Source organism: Garra rufa, chromosome 2 (genome assembly GCF_049309525.1).
Source record: "Garra rufa chromosome 2, GarRuf1.0, whole genome shotgun sequence".
In the NCBI taxonomy this organism is placed as follows: domain Eukaryota; kingdom Metazoa; phylum Chordata; class Actinopteri; order Cypriniformes; family Cyprinidae; genus Garra; species Garra rufa.
Window position 1 is genome coordinate 16,100,245 of NC_133362.1, and position 19,844 is coordinate 16,120,088.

General features: G+C 37.8%; 1 protein-coding gene across 1 annotated transcript in view; it reads left to right on the forward strand.

Annotated features, from left to right (window-relative positions):
* Positions 1–8,201: 8,201 nt before the first annotated feature.
* Positions 8,202–19,844, forward strand: part of LOC141325870 (CD276 antigen-like) — a 13,968-nt gene continuing 2,325 nt past the window's right edge. The window contains exons 1-7 of the mRNA XM_073834597.1: positions 8,202–9,169; positions 10,220–10,567; positions 10,657–10,941; positions 11,051–11,257; positions 13,196–13,253; positions 14,666–14,788; positions 17,846–17,930. Coding sequence (XP_073690698.1) covers positions 9,115–9,169; positions 10,220–10,567; positions 10,657–10,941; positions 11,051–11,257; positions 13,196–13,253; positions 14,666–14,788; positions 17,846–17,930 — 1,161 coding nt within the window. The 5' untranslated portion in view covers positions 8,202–9,114. The remainder of the gene's footprint in view (positions 9,170–10,219; positions 10,568–10,656; positions 10,942–11,050; positions 11,258–13,195; positions 13,254–14,665; positions 14,789–17,845; positions 17,931–19,844) is intronic.

Consider the following 19,844-nt stretch of genomic DNA (forward strand, 5'->3'; position numbering starts at 1 on the left):
CAGTTTACCCCATTTTATTGAGTAGATTCTATAGGTTGTTTTTTACAGTGTACTGTGAACATGCTCCATTAGGGGTGGGCGGTACACCGGAGTCATAGTCAGCACCGGTGTGACATTGCGCAACGACATGGATTTTCTAATACCGTCAATACCGTAATAAATCAATTATGTGCCTCGAACGGCTGCATTTACATCAATAATAGCTAATTCTAAATAATAAGGCATTACATTTTCTTCAAACGTTCAGTTGTGGTCTGAATACCTGACCTTATACTATATATCTTGTTGTAAATAAAAAAGTAAAACATATTCGTATCAGCTTTGCAGGTGGTAGGTAAAAGGGGAGTGGCCATTAAACGACTGGTGAAACATCGTGAAGAAAGGTCGGGCCTGTAGCCTATACCAGAGGCGGACTTTTCCCGGTCGGCCAGCCGAAGGATTTACACAGCGGATCACAAATTGAGCGGGCGCGAGGCGAACTAATATTGTATATAATTTTCGCACTTTCAATATGCAGGGTATAGAAATCGCTTTTAACTGAGCGCTCGCGCTGTTTTTACTTTTACTTACGATTTTGCGATAACGCACACTCTGTGTAAAGGGGGCAGCACATCTTATAATAGATATTTGTCAGTGAGTACAAGATTACAGCAAATTCTCCAGTCTGTTTTTGTCATCTCTCTTTACTTTCGACCCGTGATCATTCAAATCTAAAGGTCATTGTACACTGAGTCCGATTTTCGTATGCGTTTTTTTTTTTTTTTTTTTTTTTTCTCATATTGGCCATCCTTATCAAAATGCTTATTATGGATGCGAAAATGCAGAAAATCAAACTCGATCCGAATTTTTTTATGACGGACGAAAGTTTCAGAGGCAGTGTGTAAACTCGATTAACATAACCTGTATTTTTTTTAATGTGCAAAAATCTCGGACGAAAATTTCTTACTCATGTGTACAATGACATTAACTCCAGCAGCTGGTGTTGGATGCAGGGTTGCCAAGTCCGTGTTTTTCCCCACAGAATTGGTCTACTTTTAAACTGTTGCTATGGGTTGATTTCCCCCAGTTATTTAAAGGTTATATATATTGCAGAAATTAAATTTCAATAAAAAATAATTTGTGTTTTGTTGTACACTAAGTAAGATCTTTAGGTTTTTTGCAAAATAAATATGTTGAGAATGGATAATACTCTCCCATGTCTCTTTTTGATAAGGATACATACCATTTACTTATTATATTATAAAAAATATTAACTTTATTCACATACTAAAGGGACAGGACAGGCTACTCCTCCCAAAATGTACCAAAAAAAGTAATACCGTGATATTATACCGTCACCGTTCAAAAGATGAAAAATACCGTGATATTAATTTTAGGTCATATCGCCCACCCCTATGCTCCATACACCTGAATGTTCCGGTGGATCAGAGTTTAATAATGATATAAATGCTGTTCAGTTACATGTACAGACCCATCGTTATGTGTCTCAAGACCTCAATGCATCGTCTCAAGCCAAAGTGTTTAATTTGGTTTTGTCTGTGCATGTTTTTTTTTTACTCTTAATGATTTGGTAACTATTGACTGCCATTATATGACTGACAGACCGCAATGGTTTCAGTTAAAAATCTTTGTTTGTGTTTTACTAAGAAACAAAGTCACCTACATCTTGGATCCCCTCAGAGTAAGCAAATGAACATCAAATTTTCATTTTTTTTAGTGAACTATTCCTTTAATCTGACATTAATCTGCTTATTTAAATGCTGTCCTTGTGTGTCTTCAATAAAATTTAAATTTGAAAATATTTTAATCTCACTGTGTGCTTTAATCCTTAAAAATTTATTTGTGTGGTGTTGATATTATTTTAGATGGAACCCAGATGATTGCTAGCTTGGCCCCATGCATAAGTTGCTGGGGCCAGCATGGAACCCATGGACAATCCCAGTTACAGCCCGTACACTCAAAAAAATAATTCGGTCTAAAAATAAACTTTATGTAATTCAATTAAATGCTAATTTTCCATGTATTTGGATTACATAGTTTTAATATAAACATATTAATAAACTTAATGTGATTCATATGCATCAGTGATACGTGAATGAAACAGGTAAGGTTTATGCAATATTTCCCAGTGTTAAACAAGCACTGCTCAGTGTTCATGTGTTTCCACACTACAGAGTGTTCAAGTAGCATTGACACAGTGTTGGAGTTAATGAGATCATTATGTGATGATTGATCATTAATGATCAACACCTGCTGAATCATCAATGGAAAGAGAAACACAAGAACTACAGCTGACTTCAACCACAGCCTTAGAGGAAAACAACTCAAATAAAACAATACATTAAACCTCTCAAGATCTGATTCAACAACTCCACAAACAGATTGACCAGCTTCACTCATTACTAACCAGATTGACTTCTGTCAGACTTCTAGAGAAGCTCTTATTGAGAACTAACAAACGTGTAGATGTTTTGTTTCATGTGAAATCACCATCAATGAGACCAGGGTTTCCTTTGGTTGGGATCTTGACCCGTCACATGCTAGGTTTAATGTTGTGCTGATAGCTTTTGTTGTACTTAAATCAAACATGTTGAGCTTGGCCAACAAAGTATAAAAAAACAAAAGTAGGGGGATCTGTTAGTGTGTCAATTTCTTTTGAAGTTTATTTGTTGCATAGATGGATGTTGTGTTACTTCAATATTAGGCCTACAGCTTTACATTTATGTGTTGTATAAATCATATCAGATGAATCATTTTATCATACTTTGTGTGCTAAAAGTTTTCATCTGTTTCTTTCTAAAGACCACAGACATCATGAATCAGCATATGAATCTCAACAATGGTGATAATCAACAAAATGTTCAGATACATCTCTGAACATCTTAAAACAAGCTATTAAAAAGTCTCAACAAAAAAGGAAACATAAAAACAATTATTAAGAATAAAATAAAAATAATCTGACAATTCCACTGCATTGTTTATTCATGTTGCAATGCATGCTGGGATACATGGGAGGGTCTTTTACCAAACTTGTACCCAGCATGCATTGCAACATGACACATATTGTTGACCGTCACCATTGTTGAGATTCATATACAGAATCTTTATGTTTTTGGATTTGAAGGTGATACAGATGAAAACTTTTTGAGCACAAAATGAAATACAAAGTATTTAATCTTCGTGACTTATGAAAAACAGTTACTTGTGAAGCTATAGAGACTGCTATAATAACACAAACACCCATCAAATCAGGACTTTGAAGGAATCTGGAGGATAGACAAACTTTTTTTCTTCTTTGACTTTGGTGGCTAAGCTTCATGTGTTTTATATTTACACAATTAAATTTACCTCCACTGACACCAGCATGTGACGGGTCAAGATCCCAACCAAAGGAAACCCTGGTCTCATTGATGGTGATTTCACATGAAACAAAACATCTACACGTTTGTTAGTTCTCAATAAGAGCTTCTCTAGAAGTCCGACAGAAGTCAATCTGGTTAGTAATGAGTGAAGCTGGTCAATCTGTTTGTGGAGTTGTTGAATCAGATCTTGAGAGGTTTAATGTATTGTTTTATTTGAGTTGTTTTCCTCTAAGGCTGTGGTTGAAGTCAGCTGTAGTTCTTGTGTTTCTCTTTCCATTGATGATTCAGCAGGTGTTGATCATTAATGATCAATCATCACATAATGATCTCCTTAACTCCAACACTGTGTCAATGCTACTTGAACACTCTGTAGTGTGGAAACACATGAACACTGAGCAGTGCTTGTTTAACACTGGGAAATATTACATAAACCTTACCTGTTTCATTCACGTATCACTGATGCATATGAATCACATTAAGTTTATTAATATGTTTATATTGAAACTATGTAATCCAAATACATGGAAAATTAGCATTTAATTGAATTACATAAAGTTTATTTTTAGACCGAATTATTTTTTTGAGTGTATTTCAGCCCATGTAGTAACCTTGTAGTACCCAAATCTGGGAACAAGATGGGTCTTGCGCATGTTGCCCAGTTGGGTCCCACCTAGTGGCAAGTGCAATCTAATTTGAAATCCATGTGGGCCGTTAACATGGGGCTGTTATGGAACCCGCGGACAATCCCATATAGAGCCCATTTTTCAGCCCATTTAAAACCCACATTGGCCCCACATACAAAACTTAGCTGGGTTAAAGCTGGGACCGATGTGGGTCTTGTGCATGTTGCCCAGTTAGGTCCCACCTAGTGGCAAGTGTAGTCCTATATGAAATCCATGTGGGCAGTTAACATGGGGCCATTATGGAACCCGCGGACAATCCCATATAGAGCCCATTTTTCAGCCCATTTAAGACCCACATTGGCCCTACATACAAAACTTAGCTGGGTTAAAGCTGGGACCCATGTGGGTTTTGTGCATGTTGCCCAGTTAGGTCCCACCTAGTGGCAAGTGTAGTCCTATATGAAATCCATGTGGGCAGTTAACATGGGGCCATTATGGAACCCGCGGACAATCCCATATAGAGCACATTTTTCAGCCCATTTAAAACCCACATTGGCCCCACATATAAAACTTAGCTGGTTTAAAGCTGGGACCCATGTGGGTCTTAAGCATGTTGCCCAGTTAGGTCCCACCTAGCGGCAAGTGTAGTCCTATATGAAATCCATGTGGGCAGTTATCATGGGGCCATTATGGAACCCGCGGACAATCCCATATAGAGCCCATTTTTCAGCCCATTTAAAACCCACATTGGCCCCACATATAAAACTTAGCTGGTTTAAAGCTGGGACCCATGTGGGTCTTAAGCATGTTGCCCAGTTAGGTCCCACCTAGCGGCAAGTGTAGTCCTATATGAAATCCATGTGGGCAGTTAACATGGGGCCATTATGGAACCCGCGGACAATCCCATATAGAGCCCATTTTTCAGCCCATTTAAAACCCACATTGGCCCCACATATAAAACTTAGCTGGTTTAAAGCTGGGACCCATGTGGGTCTTAAGCATGTTGCCCAGTTAGGTCCCACCTAGCGGCAATTGTAGTCCTATATGAAATCCATGTGGGCAGTTAACATGGGGCCATTATGGAACCCGCGGACAATCCCATATAGAGCCCATTTTTCAGCCCACTTAAGACCCACATTGGCCCCACATATAAAACTTAGCTGGTTTAAAGCTGGGACCCATGTGGGTCTTGTGCATGTTGCCCAGTTAGGTCCCACCTAGCTGCAAGTGTAGTCCTATATGAAATCCATGTGGGCAGTTAACATGGGGCCATTATGGAACCCGCGGACAATCCCATATAGAGCCCATTTTTCAGCCCATTTAAGACCCACATTGGCCCCACATATAAAACTTAGCTGGGTTAAAGCTGGGACCGATGTGGGTCTTGTGCATGTTGCCCAGTTAGGTCCCACCTAGTGGCAAGTGTAGTCCTATATGAAATCCATGTGGGCAGTTAACATGGGGCCATTATGGAACCCGCGGACAATCCCATATAGAGCCCATTTTTCAGCCCATTTAAAACCCACATTGGCCCCACATATAAAACTTAGCTGGTTTAAAGCTGGGACCCATGTGGGTCTTAAGCATGTTGCCCAGTTAGGTCCCACCTAGCGGCAATTGTAGTCCTATATGAAATCCATGTGGGCAGTTAACATGGGGCCATTATGGAACCCGCGGACAATCCCATATAGAGCCCATTTTTCAGCCCATTTAAGACCCACATTGGCCCCACATATAAAACTTAGCTGGGTTAAAGCTGGGACCGATGTGGGTCTTGTGCATGTTGCCCAGTTAGGTCCCACCTAGTGGCGAGTGCAATCCTATATGATATCCATGTGGGCAATTAACATAGGGCCATTATGGAACCCGCGGACAATCCTACATGGGGCCCATTTTTCAGCCCATTTCAAACCCACATGGGCCCCACATACAAATGTTGGCTGGGTTACTATTGCTAGAAAGCAATAAGTAATAATATTACTTTTGAAAGGAGTAACTATTAATGAGTAATATATTAAATTTTTTGAGTAACTAGCCCAACAATGATGATAATACCTTGTAACAATCGCTATTACTAGTGACTGTATTAATGATACATTCTCATTTTTTCATATAACTTCTATTTAATTAGCCTATCCATATAATTCATTGCACTGTGCAGTTTATTATTGCAAGTTATTGATATTTGAGATTGATACTACAGTGTTTGTCTTTTATATATTACTGCACTTTACAAGTTGTTTAATATTAATGCTATAATTGTTGTTACATTTGTGAAGCTATTTGTACAATAGGTATTTATTTCAGCTATTTTAATTTAGTAGAAAACTACCTCAGGTACACTACTATGTATATATGATTATATATCTGCCCATTTATTATAGACGTCATACATTAGGACCTTTCTTTTAAGGATGTTTTTTATGTTGTTCACTTGTGAGAAACAATATGAAATAGTTTCTTTTCTTTGCGACTTAATAATTTTGCTTACAAAATATCTAACATTTATTTCTCACTTTTAAAACAATCTAAGGATTCATTTTAAATCCTTATCCACCTCTTCATGTAACAAAAAAGCTACCTAAACTTTGAATGTATGCTCTAATGTATGCTGTAATTTCTGTAACCTTTCCCCAGGTGTTTGTGTTGTTGTTTTTCTATATCTTCTTTCTCTTACTTGTGTCATTTTTTCTAATTATTGCTAGGGTTTTCCTTTTTCTACTACTAGGGGAAGCAGGCTCTCACGGGACTGATCTTGTCATTAATCACAAGTCTTGTATGGCCTGGAATGCTCCCTGCTCTCGATGACAACGATCAGTATCTATTATGTCAACAATATGACACACCTTATGGGTTGCATGACTCACACAGTTGCTATTTATACTCAGTGTTGGGAAGCCTCATTTTAAAATGTATGTCACTACAGATTATAAAATACATGCTTTAAAAAGTAATTTGTAACATATCTCATTTTTTCATGCTTTGAAACTTAATTTAAATACTTTGGAATACTAATAAGGTATGTAACACAAAAAATCACATCCACCAACCTATGACTTTTTTCTCTGCATATTATTTTTTAACAACATCAACATCAGTTTTCTAAATTGTTTCTTAGAAGAAATAAAAGGAGAAATAAATGCAGACATTCTTTAAAAAATACATTAAAAAATAATAATTTAAAAAAGAATGAAAAAAACACCATGTATTTAGAGCCAGAGTGTGTAAACTTAAAAAAAAAATAGGTAAATAGTATGCTACTTATTTTGTCTTCTGTAGTAAGAAAGTATTAACTTCTGAAGGTCAGAATTACAAAATGAAAAATATATGATTTTTAAACAAAATAAGAAAAAAAACCCACATTATCCTGTTCAAAAGTTTACACCCCCTTTCCTTCTTCCTTCTTCATCAGCGCATGTTTTCTCCTTTTGTAATGTGTATGAGTCCCTCAGTTGTTCTTAGTGTGAAAAAATGGTTAAGATTTCTAAATATTTGAATGGGGCAATTTTTACAGGCTACAGTCAGTTATTTGGCCTTGTGGAGCATATGTAAAGATCTGTTGTGTGAAACAGCATATTCGGGATAGTACTAAATAAAAACCTATGAGTTTTATTAATGAAACTTATGAGCATAACTGTAACAGGATGCTTTTAACAGTGTCAAAGTTGGAAAATCACCAAATTGCTCAGTTTACATTAACATTCAAAAACGTTCACTCTAGTAATCTAAAATACTTTTTGGACTGCAATTTGATTACCACCCATTTAAAATATGATTGTACTGAAACACAGTTACTCATATTTTGTATATTAAATGTATAACTAAGGTCATGTTCATTATACAGCAGCAGAATACTCTTCAGAGGCTTTACAACTGAGCAATTAAATGACTCATAGAAGTGGACTGCGTGATCAGCAAATTTAGCACAGTCCTCAAATGTGTAGGCGGTACACAGAGATTGTAGGCTATAGGAATCCCTGACGTAATATGAGAACAATGTGAGAGCAAAATTTTACAAATCTCACACTCATCCAGGCCATCCCATATACCCACACCAAATTTTGAAACCACAGAAAACAATATTATCATTTTTTTTTTTTGCATAAATCGGCTGTGGCCACTCAAAATAATTAAAGGTTATCTCTTGAACTTCCAATTTCCTTTTTATTTAATTGAGAAAAAAAAGTAAGCATTACATTAGGGCCATGTGTTATTGTTTTAGCTTGCCTAAATGTCAAAATTAGTACAATAGCTAGACCTTGAAGATATCTTTCTAGAAAAATCTTAAAACTTCACATGTTTTTGCATTATCATGGTGTCATGTCAAAGTCCCTTATAAAGTCTTTGGTCATGTTTTTTGAAATCTAACCATGGTATTATTAGGCCTATGGTAAACGTATAGTAACAACCAGAGTTTTACTACAAATACCACGGTGAAACTACATAGTGCAGTAAAACCATTGTTAATTTTGAGGTTACCATGGTTTAACTATAGTAACAATGAATTTTTGAATAAAACCACGGTTAATTTTCGTAAGAGCTGTGTTGTTGTCTGCCTTAGCTCCCTCTAAACCTGATTAAAATGATGTGAATATTTGTCGATTTAATTCTTGCTCTTTACAATTGTAATTACGTCCTTTTGTTATTTTTGCGACAAAAATAGTGAGATAAAAACGGGAAATGTTAGCCTATGTAAAAAGTTAATAGTATGAATAGTATTTTATGTTTAAAATGAAAAGAACCAAAAAATTGCTGCAATAAAAATAACATATATAATTAAATATATTAATTAAATATAATTCGCAGTGAGCTTTCTACCACTTTCGAGAGTGCTTGAGAACTTTCTGTTGTCATGTGTTTTTGACTCATGGGAACTCAGCAACATGATTGAGTAGACCAATGAAATCGATTGTTTATTTGTTTTGCATCCGTCTTTAGGGGCGGTGCCTATAACAAAATGGCTTACTCATGTGGACTGACATCTCAAAGCTCGCCAAGTGTGGTTGAGAGAGGATCTCTAGTGTTGATTTCGGACGGCTTTCCCGACATACCATAGAGAGGACATCATTTCGAAGTTAGTCCGGTGTGATTCAAGGGTTTACCTGTTACCAGCGGCCGTGGACCGTGATATGAACCTGAAGGTGTTCTGCCTGTCTCTCCTTCTTTTTGAAGCCACCTGTTTCAGTGAGTATTTCTGATCAACTATTGAAACTATAGTAAATCCTAAAGTGATCTTTATGAAGCCTCTCAAAAGTCTTTCCGACAATACAATATTTACTATAGTCACAGAGGTCAGACTATCGCTTGTGTATTATCTCATGTCATAGGACGGTAACATACGGCTAAACATACATTATTTTTACAAGAGAAAATAACTCAACGCGGACAACATGGCTAAGGGCTAACTTCTAAGTGTGTTTTCTTAAAAGACATGCGTCCATGCTTTAATCAGAAAACGTAATGTATAATGAAATTATATAGTAAGTAGCTGACGTCATGATCACGCACTCTATTTAAAGTCTGATTTTGAATCTCACGTATTTCTCTAAACCTAAGCATAAGAGAAACTCTTCTGTCACAGGACTGATAACATTGTCTGCCTTTATAGGGCAGCTTCAATCACATGAAAAATGAACAAAATGAAAAATTACATGTCAATGAAAAATTTTAAATTAAGAAAAACATCTGTTGTATAATTACATATTTATGTTAGCTTTCAGTAGCACTTTAAATGTTTTAAAACCTATTTATTTTAGAAAATTATTCAAACTAATACATATAGACGAGGTCATGATGACTGGACTGATTAATCAAACTAAGCTGAGGATGTTTATCATTCCTATCAGTTTACTGGGATTTGGGAGATAACCGGTTCTTGTTCAACCGGTATTCTGTAGTGTAGGTGGCGTAGGGGCTTATGCTTAAAGGAAAAACTCTTATCTAGAAATGAATGGGGTTTCTTTATTTCATTGGTTTCGCAATCGTTCCAAGAAGTAGCGTTAGATCCTAAACAGCTTAATTGTTTCACAAAATTAATATAAAACAGATTTGGAGGCAAGATTAATCATTTTTAGTGGGTGAAATAATGTTAAATACTGAAATAATCATCTTACCAACAATGAATGAACCTACTTGTCAATCCATTTGGCAAGACAAGATCTGCCAACAAAATCATAAAGCAAGTAATGAGACATTGTGAAACTCAGATGGTATTTTCTCTCCTTCACTTTCCAGCTGAGTTTGAGATTACAGTTCCCAGAGATACTCTCACTGGGTTTTACGGTGAGGCGCTGATCCTCCCCTGCACGTTCCCTGTGGACAGTTTGTGGGATCTGAAAAGCACCGTTATCACCTGGCAGCGTGGGTTGGATGTTGTTCACAGCTTCTACTACAGTCAGGACCAGCTTGACCGCCAGAATCGGCATTATGTGAACCGCACCAGACTGTTCAGTCAGGAGATGGCAGGAGGAAACGCATCACTCAGACTGGACAGAGTCACTCTTCACGATGCCGGCATGTACACCTGCTCCGTCAGCACAAACACTGGCAGTCAGAAGAAGAGCTTCAAAGTGAAAATTGCAGGTAACAAGGCAACATAAACTGATGTTCATAATCTCACAATATGATTGAAATTGCCCTGGGTTTTAATGTCTATGTTCTGTCATTTTCAGCGTTCTACTCTGAACCTCGTCTGCAGTTCTCCATGTTAACTGATGGAGTGAATCTGCTGGTGACCTCAGATGGAGGCTACCCTTCTCCTACACTGCAGTGGCTGATGGAGAACTCAGACATTACTAACCAGACACAAACACAGATCATGCAGGACACGCAGACAGGACTTTATGTTGTGTCTAGTTGGATAAGTCTCACCGAAGTCACAAACTCCTCTCTGACATTCATACTGCACAACAGACCCTTGGGACAAGACATTAGGAGAGACATCCAGCTTTACTCAGGTACAGACTTTCAAAAACATAAATATTATTGATGATTCAAGAGCATTTGAAAATTGCTTAAGTGTCAAAACTAATTAGAAGTTTAATTAAATTCAATTTCTTTGTGCAGATAAGAATGAGCAAGGAGAGTCAGCACACAGATGCCAAGGATGCTTCATATTTATCCCCGTTATTCTGCTGCTGATCATAATGACTGTAGTGTTTGTGTTTGTGTTTTTGTTCATTAAAAAAAGAAGAAGAAGAAGAGAACAGACCAAACAAAATGGATTTACAGAAATGGGACACCTTAGTGAAATTCAAATTCTTAATGGAAAAAGTTAATGTCCGTAATGGTTGTTACAAAACCACTTCAACTAGCAGTTATACTATTTATTAAACTTATGAAAAATGTTTTGTGATTTGGAAGATTGCATTTTTTTTATACTGTATACAATTAAAAACACTATATATATATTTTGATGTTATGTCCTAACCATGGCAGCTTTTAACAAATAGTATCGTTTATAAGTGTTACATAACCTAATCCTTTACATAACATTTATGTAACATTTCAATCCTCCATTTTAATGATCTGAAAAACAGATAGTTGTTGTGTCTCGCCCATCTAAACTAACCAGATCCATTTTAGTGCTAAACAGTCTTAACAGACCCAGAATGTGTCAGTCATAGCATTACGTAATGTGCAGCATTCAAGATTGAGATCATTTCCATGAGTGTTTTTTGCTATTCGTGAATGTTGAGTCTGTGTATTTCTATGCAATTGGAAAATCTTTATTTTTTTCACTTATACCTGCTGGCAAGGTGACATTGCAGTACATTAGCATGTTTGCTACACTGTTTATTGTCAAAAATGAAATTTTGTGTTTTTAGAGAGTGTTTTTTAAATTGATCAAACTGTAAACTACATTGTATTGAGAGTTCTATTAATATGGACTGTGTAAAACCACCAGTGATATTACTAATAATATTGTAAATGTTCTGTTAAGAATACTCTTACTTGCCCCTGTAATAGGTGCAGCTTAAGAAAAGACTGTATAAGAAATAAAATACATATTTGCAGAATATCTCACCTGTGTTGTTTTACAGATCATGACTGTACATGTAGCTTTTTTTCTTTAAAAAATAATGTTGGTTAGTGGTAATGGAAACTATGTAATCAGATAGTATTGTTCACACAATCAGTTCATTCAAACTTACAAGCATTATAGACCTGCTGTACAGCTTATCGCACATAAAAAAGGTCAGTGTGGTTGAACACAAATGTCTTTTTATATCCACAACTTGCGTGATGGGAACAGGCGTTCCACTCAATGATATTTAGATTTTGACAACACCCAGAAGTCTCATTGTGCAGACAGCAAAAACAAACATGGGCCTGTGAAGACCCATAATGTCATAACAGCTACTTTTCCAAATCACAATTAACAGGATGTTCTGATTCAAGAATTGAAAAGGCTTAACATAATGAATAAAAAGGCATGTAACAAAGGTAATTTAATGTCTCTCAATACATGGCTTATCAGTCAGGAAAAATAATTTCCTGCAACACTTGTTCATATGAAGCATTGCATGGTTCTTTGTTTTTTGACGAATAAACCATGAAGAAAGAAACAACAAAAAAAGACATTTTCTCACAAGTTCTTAATTTTGAATCACATTCCATCTGAAAAATAATAATCATCAGAGTCTTGCGTAAGGTCTAGTTTTCTCACAACACCCTGTTCTATCAGCTCATCAGACCTAACTGTAAATAACTGGAAGCCCAAGCCTTCCTTTTTATTTTCAAAAGAATTCTGTTTCTCGGATGGCAGAAACACCTCATCCAGTTCTCGGTCTTCCTTTGTTGATTCATCCAGATTCATATCGGGTTTCTCCATGGTTTCATTGACCATAACTGACGTCTTTGTGGAACCTTCCCCCTTCTGAGCAATGTCTTTCATTTTCTGAATTTTCCTATCTCCAGACCGGCTCAAGGATGCAACATCAAGCTGTTCCATGGAGTCTAAATATGGTCTTTCAGATCCAACAACGCTCTTACTAATTGCCATAAAAATTTCCACATCCTTGTGTTTTTCTTCCTCTCTCTCTTTTATTTCCTCCTTTGTGCTGGTTTGAGATGTCTGCTGTCTCTTATCATGGTCCTCTTCTGAAGATATCAGGGTAACAGAGGCAACAAAATCCTTGTGGGTGTAGGACCAATGGGGCTCTTTGGCCATTTTGGCCTCAAACCATACAACGTCATCATTTCTATGAGCCATGAGAGAGGAGTCCAGAGCTGAGGAAGCCAAAGTTGAGAGAGGAGAAGTTACCGGGTCAGAGAAGAATACTTGATCACTGCTTACGAATCCTGATGCACAGAAAAAAAAGAGAACAGAGATCAAGAACTTTTCTCCTTGACCTTTATTGTACAGCTGACATTTTCCATGTAATAACCTATAACCTAAAAACCTAACAACTTACTAAATACTAATTCATGTCTTACAGCTACAACCTTGTACCCAGTTTACGGAATTGGTTCAAAGTCAGAGTTGAAAACGTCTTGGAAAAATATATATATTTTCCACAAATTTTGTATGTATGCAAATTGTATAATTTCCAAGGTACACATTTCTAGTAATTGTGCGGTTAATGCTCATATTGTATTTTTTTTAGAAGGTTTTGGAATATTTGTCCTCTCCCTAAATATGTCACCAATGAAACAGTAATATATAATTCAATTGGTAGGGTTATATTGACCCATTAAGATTTTGCTTATTTGATAATTCCGTATACTTTGGTGGTGACTGCATATTTTCGGTAGTGACAGTAATGTTTTAGTAGAAACCACATCGCTTTACAGAATTTTAACCCACATACTAAAACATACTAAAATTTGCATAACTGTACTAAAATTGTTCATTTTCCCCAAATGTGTGTTATGTGTTCCCTGTTGTCAAACAAACATTGCACAAACAATGATGACAATTTTATGGGATAACAGCCAAAAAACAAAACAAAGATGCCACTACCGAAATGCCACCAAATGTTTCGGTCATGACAATTTTATGAGAAAACACCTTAAAAAAAACAAAACAAAAACAAAAAACACAACACTATCCGTTTCGGTAGTGAAAATTTAGATACTTTTGAGCCGAACTCAGCTGTACACAAATATAAACGAAATGTTATGGAATAACTCCCAAAAAAAGTGTTTAATTATAGAAAAATGGTGTTTGGTAGTGACATTCTTTAAATTTACACACAGATTTTTCATACTTTTGAACACCACATTTACATCAAAATGATGGGCCTATCTACTCACAATATGAAAGAGAGGTGCATCTCAAAAAATTAGAATATCGTGAAAAAGTTCTTTATTTTGTAAAACCGAAGCTTTCATATATTCTAGATTCATGTAAAGTAAAAGATTTCAGAAGTTTTTGGTTTAATTTGAATGATTAGAGCTTACAGCTCATGAAAATCCAATATCTCAAAATATTGGAATATTTCCTAAGATCAACCCAAAAAAGGATTTTCAAAACAGAAAAGTTTAATTGCTTTAAAGCATGTTTATTTAAGCACTCGATACTTGGTCTGGGCTCCTTTAGCACAAATTTCAGCTTCAGTGAGGTGTGGTGTGGAAGTGATCAGCCTGTGGCACTGCTGAGGCACTATTGAGTCTTCAGATCGTCTGTATATTGTTGGATTGACTGTTTCTCATCTTTCTCTTGAAAATATCCTACAGATTCCCAATGGGGTTTAAGTCAAGCATGTTGGCTGACCAATCAAGCACAGCAATATCATGGTCAGCAAAGCACTTGGAAGTGGTTTTGGCAATATGGGCAGGTGCTAAAGTCCCGCTGGAAAGGTAAATCAGCATATCCATAAAGCTTGTCAGCAGATGGAAAAATAAAGTGCTTCAATCTCCTAGTAGATGTTTGCATTGACTTTGGACTTGATAAAACAGCGGACCAACACCAGCAGACGTCACGGCACCACAAACCATCACTGACTTCAGAAACTTCACACTGAAACTACACATAGTTTGGATTCTGTGCTTCTCCAGTCTTACTCCAGACTCTGAGACCATGATTTCAACATGAAATGCAAAATTAATTTTATCTGAAAAGAGGACTTTGGAGCACTGAGCAACAATCCACTTCTTTTTCTCCTTAGCCCAGGCAAGAGGCTTCTGACGTGGTTTCTGTTTCAGAAGTGGCTTGATAGCCCTTTTCCTAATGACGTCTGAGCATGGTGACTCTTGATGCGCTGACTCCTGGGCCCTCATTTATCAACAGTGCGTAGAAAAGGTTCTATATTTTGTCCAACGAATGAAATTTAGAATGTGCCTAAGTACAAGAAAATCCGCATTTATCAAACGTGCGCACGCAGTTCTTACGCACATGAGTAAGCAATCATTGTTGATAAATACCACATGTGCATAAGTACCATGCTCGTTCACATTCATGGTCATTAGCATTCGGAAACGCCTCCAATTAACCATATATGGTTGACAACACTTCCCTTTAAGAAATACGTGATTGTGTTTTTTCCTCACTGCAATAATACTCACCCCCAATTTCCACCAGATGCGGAACGGCTCCGCTGCGTGACAGCTCCGTGTTCCGTCGTCCGTCAATACCCACCAGGTCCGGATTTGTTGCGGAACGGCTGCGGTCATGACTGACAGCTGACGTCACGAGGCCCCATGTAATCTCGCGAATTCTGGTGTGATCGCACGATATGTAGTTTCTATAAACAGAACTACCAAACCATTTGACGTTTTCAAGGTGTAGTGTAGGGAAATATGAGCGCGGTGTATTTTATTTTGAAAATTAAACGGATCTTTTATTTTGTTTCTGGCTGTTCTGTTTCGTCACTCGACTTCCTGTCCTGTGTACTCTGCCCTGTAGTGCTTCGGAGCGCTCCGGCATCCGGCAAAAATAGAAGCTCTGCGTATCTGCTCCGGAGGGCTGCGGAGTCGGAACGCAGCTGTACCGCATTCAGTGGAAATACACTCATTGACTTTAATGGAAACCTATTGACTCCGACGCCGTGCCGGAGCCGTAACGCAGCCGTTGCGCATCTGGTGGAAATTGGGGGTTAGAAGCCACTCTGTGCTCTCGCCAAGCAGATCAGCGCGATCTTGGAAAACGCGCTCTCTGCGGAGCGCATTGTTTGCCAAGTCTTCCAATAACGCAAGATAAGCCATTGCACTGAGACAAATATATTTCACATCTGTCTTTTATAGGGTTTCACACCAATTAAGCATCGTGTTTTAAACTAGACAAATTATAAATTGAGTGTTTTAAAGGAAACACAGGACGTATGTGGATTGCTTAAAGCTTAATGTGATCTTAAACGCTTTTTATGTGTAGTGTCGCTATTCTACCACTAGATTATCTGCGTAAGCATGCTCAGAGGTGTGCTTATGTTTACACACATTTCTACGCACAAGTACAACTTGGTGAATCCCACACTTTGCGTGAAATTGTTCTTACGCACTCACTACGCACAAATCTGTCCGTACGCACCATTGATAAATGAGGGCCCTGCTTCGGTCCACTGCTTGTGAAGCTTTCCCAAGTGTTTGAATCCGCTTTGCTTGACAGTATTCTCAAGCTTGCGGTCATCCCTGTTGCTTGCGCACCTTTTCCTACCCAATTTCTTCCTTCCAACTCTGCATTTAACATGCTTTGATACAGCACTCTGTAAACAGCCACCCCTTTCAGTAATGACCTTCTTTGACTTACCCTCTTTGTGGAGGGTGTCAATGATTGTCTTCTGAACCACCGCCAAGTCAGCAGTCTTCCCCATTATTGTGGTTTCAAAAAACAAGAGATACTTGGAATTTATACTGTAGGGATGGTCATTTAATGAAACTCAAATGTAAATATTCTAATATTTTGAGAAACTGAATTTTTGACTTTCATGAGCTGTAAGCTCTAATCATCAAAATTAAAACAAAAAAAACTTTTGAAATGTTTAACTTTACATGTAATGAATCTAGAATATATGAAAGTTTAAGTTTTTGAAATAAGTTACAAAAAATAACTTTTTTCACGATATTCTAATTTTTTGAGATGCACCTGTACATATTTTCTGATCATAAAAAAAATTATATATACATATAATGTATGTATGTTTGTTTTTTTTGATACACCAAATTAATATGGACATACACAGGTTTTTGATGTCTGGTGCAGTCATTTGACATTTTTGGAGCAGTATAGTCAGAAATAAAGTGATGGTCTAATATCTTTGTTTGATTATTTACTTGCCTTCATATGTAATTCGTTTGGTTTTAGTCTGGTTGCAGACTGAATCACAGCAGTCACAGATTGAATCTTGACCAAAAACAGATATCCATCTAGCAAATGAAGCAAACAGTTATGATAAAGAGGTTTTTCATAACAGAAAAGAGTGATTCATTATATTCACCATACTGAGAGGACAAAAGTTTAGTCTCGTTATTTGCCTTTTATCTGTGTGGCTGTAAAAACAAGACTTCTGCATTTGACTAGGGCTACCCCCAGAAACAGACAGCTCACAATGGAGTGCGACCTACAATAAACCACACAATGAATGAATGAATGAATGAATGAATCTCAACACAAAGTACAGCACTGTTTTTCTTCACAAATGTGTCAATGGTGAGAAATGAATTAAACATACAAACACACCTGGGCCTCTGGGGAGTCTTTGAACTGAAAAGCACCAAAAGAGAACTGAACAACATTGTCTGCCCTGGAGAACCTGAATCTTGAAGCACCTGGATTTTTCTTGCTTTCCCGTAAACACCTGGATGTGTGTGAGACAGTCTTTGCATCTGACAATTGTTCCACAAAATTTGTTTTGCGATTCACTCACCCATAATTGTCTATGATGCTGTGTTTGGTGGGATGACTCAAAGTGTTGACTGTAGCTGCATAACAGCTGTTAATAAAAAGCTTGACCCCATGGTAATGATGGCGTGTGGAGACCTGAACATTCACCAGCTGACCCAGCAGGTACACAGCAGATCGGACTGGAGAAGACCACGAGTCTACAAGAGGAATACATTAGATTAAACTATCAGTTTCACAATTTCGCCTGCCCATTCAGTCCTGCTAGATAATAGAAAACAAAACTTGGCTTGTTGTCCTCGAAAGAGGCTTGAACCCGAGGCTCGGCTCGAGCTCCGAGTAAGAATCCCCCAAAAAGGCTTATCAAGCACAACAAGCTGGCTACTGATTGTGAATAATTTGGGAGAAAACAAGAGAAAAGCTTCTTCCCCAAAAAGCTTGAACAGTGAACCGCTCCTGCAGGAGCTGAAAGAAAAAGGTCTGCTGTGGCAGAAGAGTCAATTTTGAGCATGGGGTAACAGTGGGAGTAAAGGGAAAATCACTGCTGTGAAATGAATAAATGTTTAATCAAAGAATGTAATAGCCGTTGCTGAGGTGAAATAGCTAATAAGGATTGATCACTACTGCGGCAGTGACAAAGATTTAAATCTTGCTTGTGAGGGTGGTGGAAAAGTCACTGCTGCAGCAGTGGAAAGGCTATGTTAAATCGAGGAGGAAGATTTACAGACTTTGCAATTTGAAAAGTTTACAGGGATGGAGCGATCAAACCCGAACTTATGAGGTGGATTTAAGGGGTTCAGAGGTAGGCTGGGACTGGGGGGTTCGGGGTATTTTGTAAAATGAGAGGGCAAGAGTGAGATTATTGGTCAAAAGATCAGCAAATAGAGCAAAATATATTATGGCTGCCAAGGAAGACTCTATTGTAAAGATCGAAATCCAGAGCGCCCCAGTAAGGGCACTGATTCCACTGTGCGACTCTCATTGCACATTTAGCAGCAAATAGGTTGTGGTAGGTGTAAAAGCAGTGAAAAACAGCGAAAGATCAGCCATGATGAAAAAGTAATCATTCGGTTCTTTTCGTCTGTTTGGGAAGACTGAGCATATTACATCCGACCGTGTATTTTCCGAATTCTACCATAAATTCTGCAAGTGAACTGATGCGGTTGGAGCTACAGGCAGAATCTTTAAGAGTATCCAGGGATTGATGGCAGTCTTTTTGTGGGATGGGAGATAGAAGAGTATTTAAGTGCGGAATGGAAACAGATCCAGCTCCATGGCAATGGCGTGAGTGGGGGTTTGAGCTAGAAGGAACATGAAGAGGGTATAGGATGGAGGACGAGCTGAGGTAAAGTGAGGATAGCTGACAGGGAGAAAAGACAAGGCAGGCACCGTTTGTGGAGGCAGCCTCACGCTGGGTTCTGTGCTCGTAGAAGGAAAAAAGGAGGCAGATGGGGGTAAGAGGTGAGGATGCAGAGAGAGTGGGGGAGGTTTGGAGGGGAATGCCGAGAGGGACGTGCTGGTCTGACCGGTACTGGTACCAGGGTTAGGAGCCGAGTTTGGTTCGGCGGCCGAAGATGATTCGAAGGAACGAGAAAGTTCCTTGTCTGAGGTAAATAACTGGAGTTTGTCTAGGTGGGATGTGTTTCACGGAATAGGGTGGGGCCATATGATGGAAGAATTGTTGCTGAGACAGTGCAGCAACTGCTGCTTTATATACACTCGTAGCGATGATTGACAGGACTGAAAGATTAGGCTTCTCCCGAACCTACTTTTGGAACTTTATATAATGTTACTGTGTATAGTAATCTGGTTTACAGATGAAATCAGGGTTGGGTCCAAAACATATTTTAAAGCGTGGGAACATAAAAAAATGCTTCAGGGCAAGTCACAACATGACACAGTTTTTGGAATGGAAATCCTTTAAGCTCTATTGCGTGGTTACAGTGAATTACATAAGGGATTCCTGCCCTGTTATCTCTCTATATTTCATTACACACATTTGAAAGTAGTTCTAGCCTTTTATTGTTTTAATATTGATGATTTTGGCATACAGCTCATGAAAACCCCAAATTCCTATCT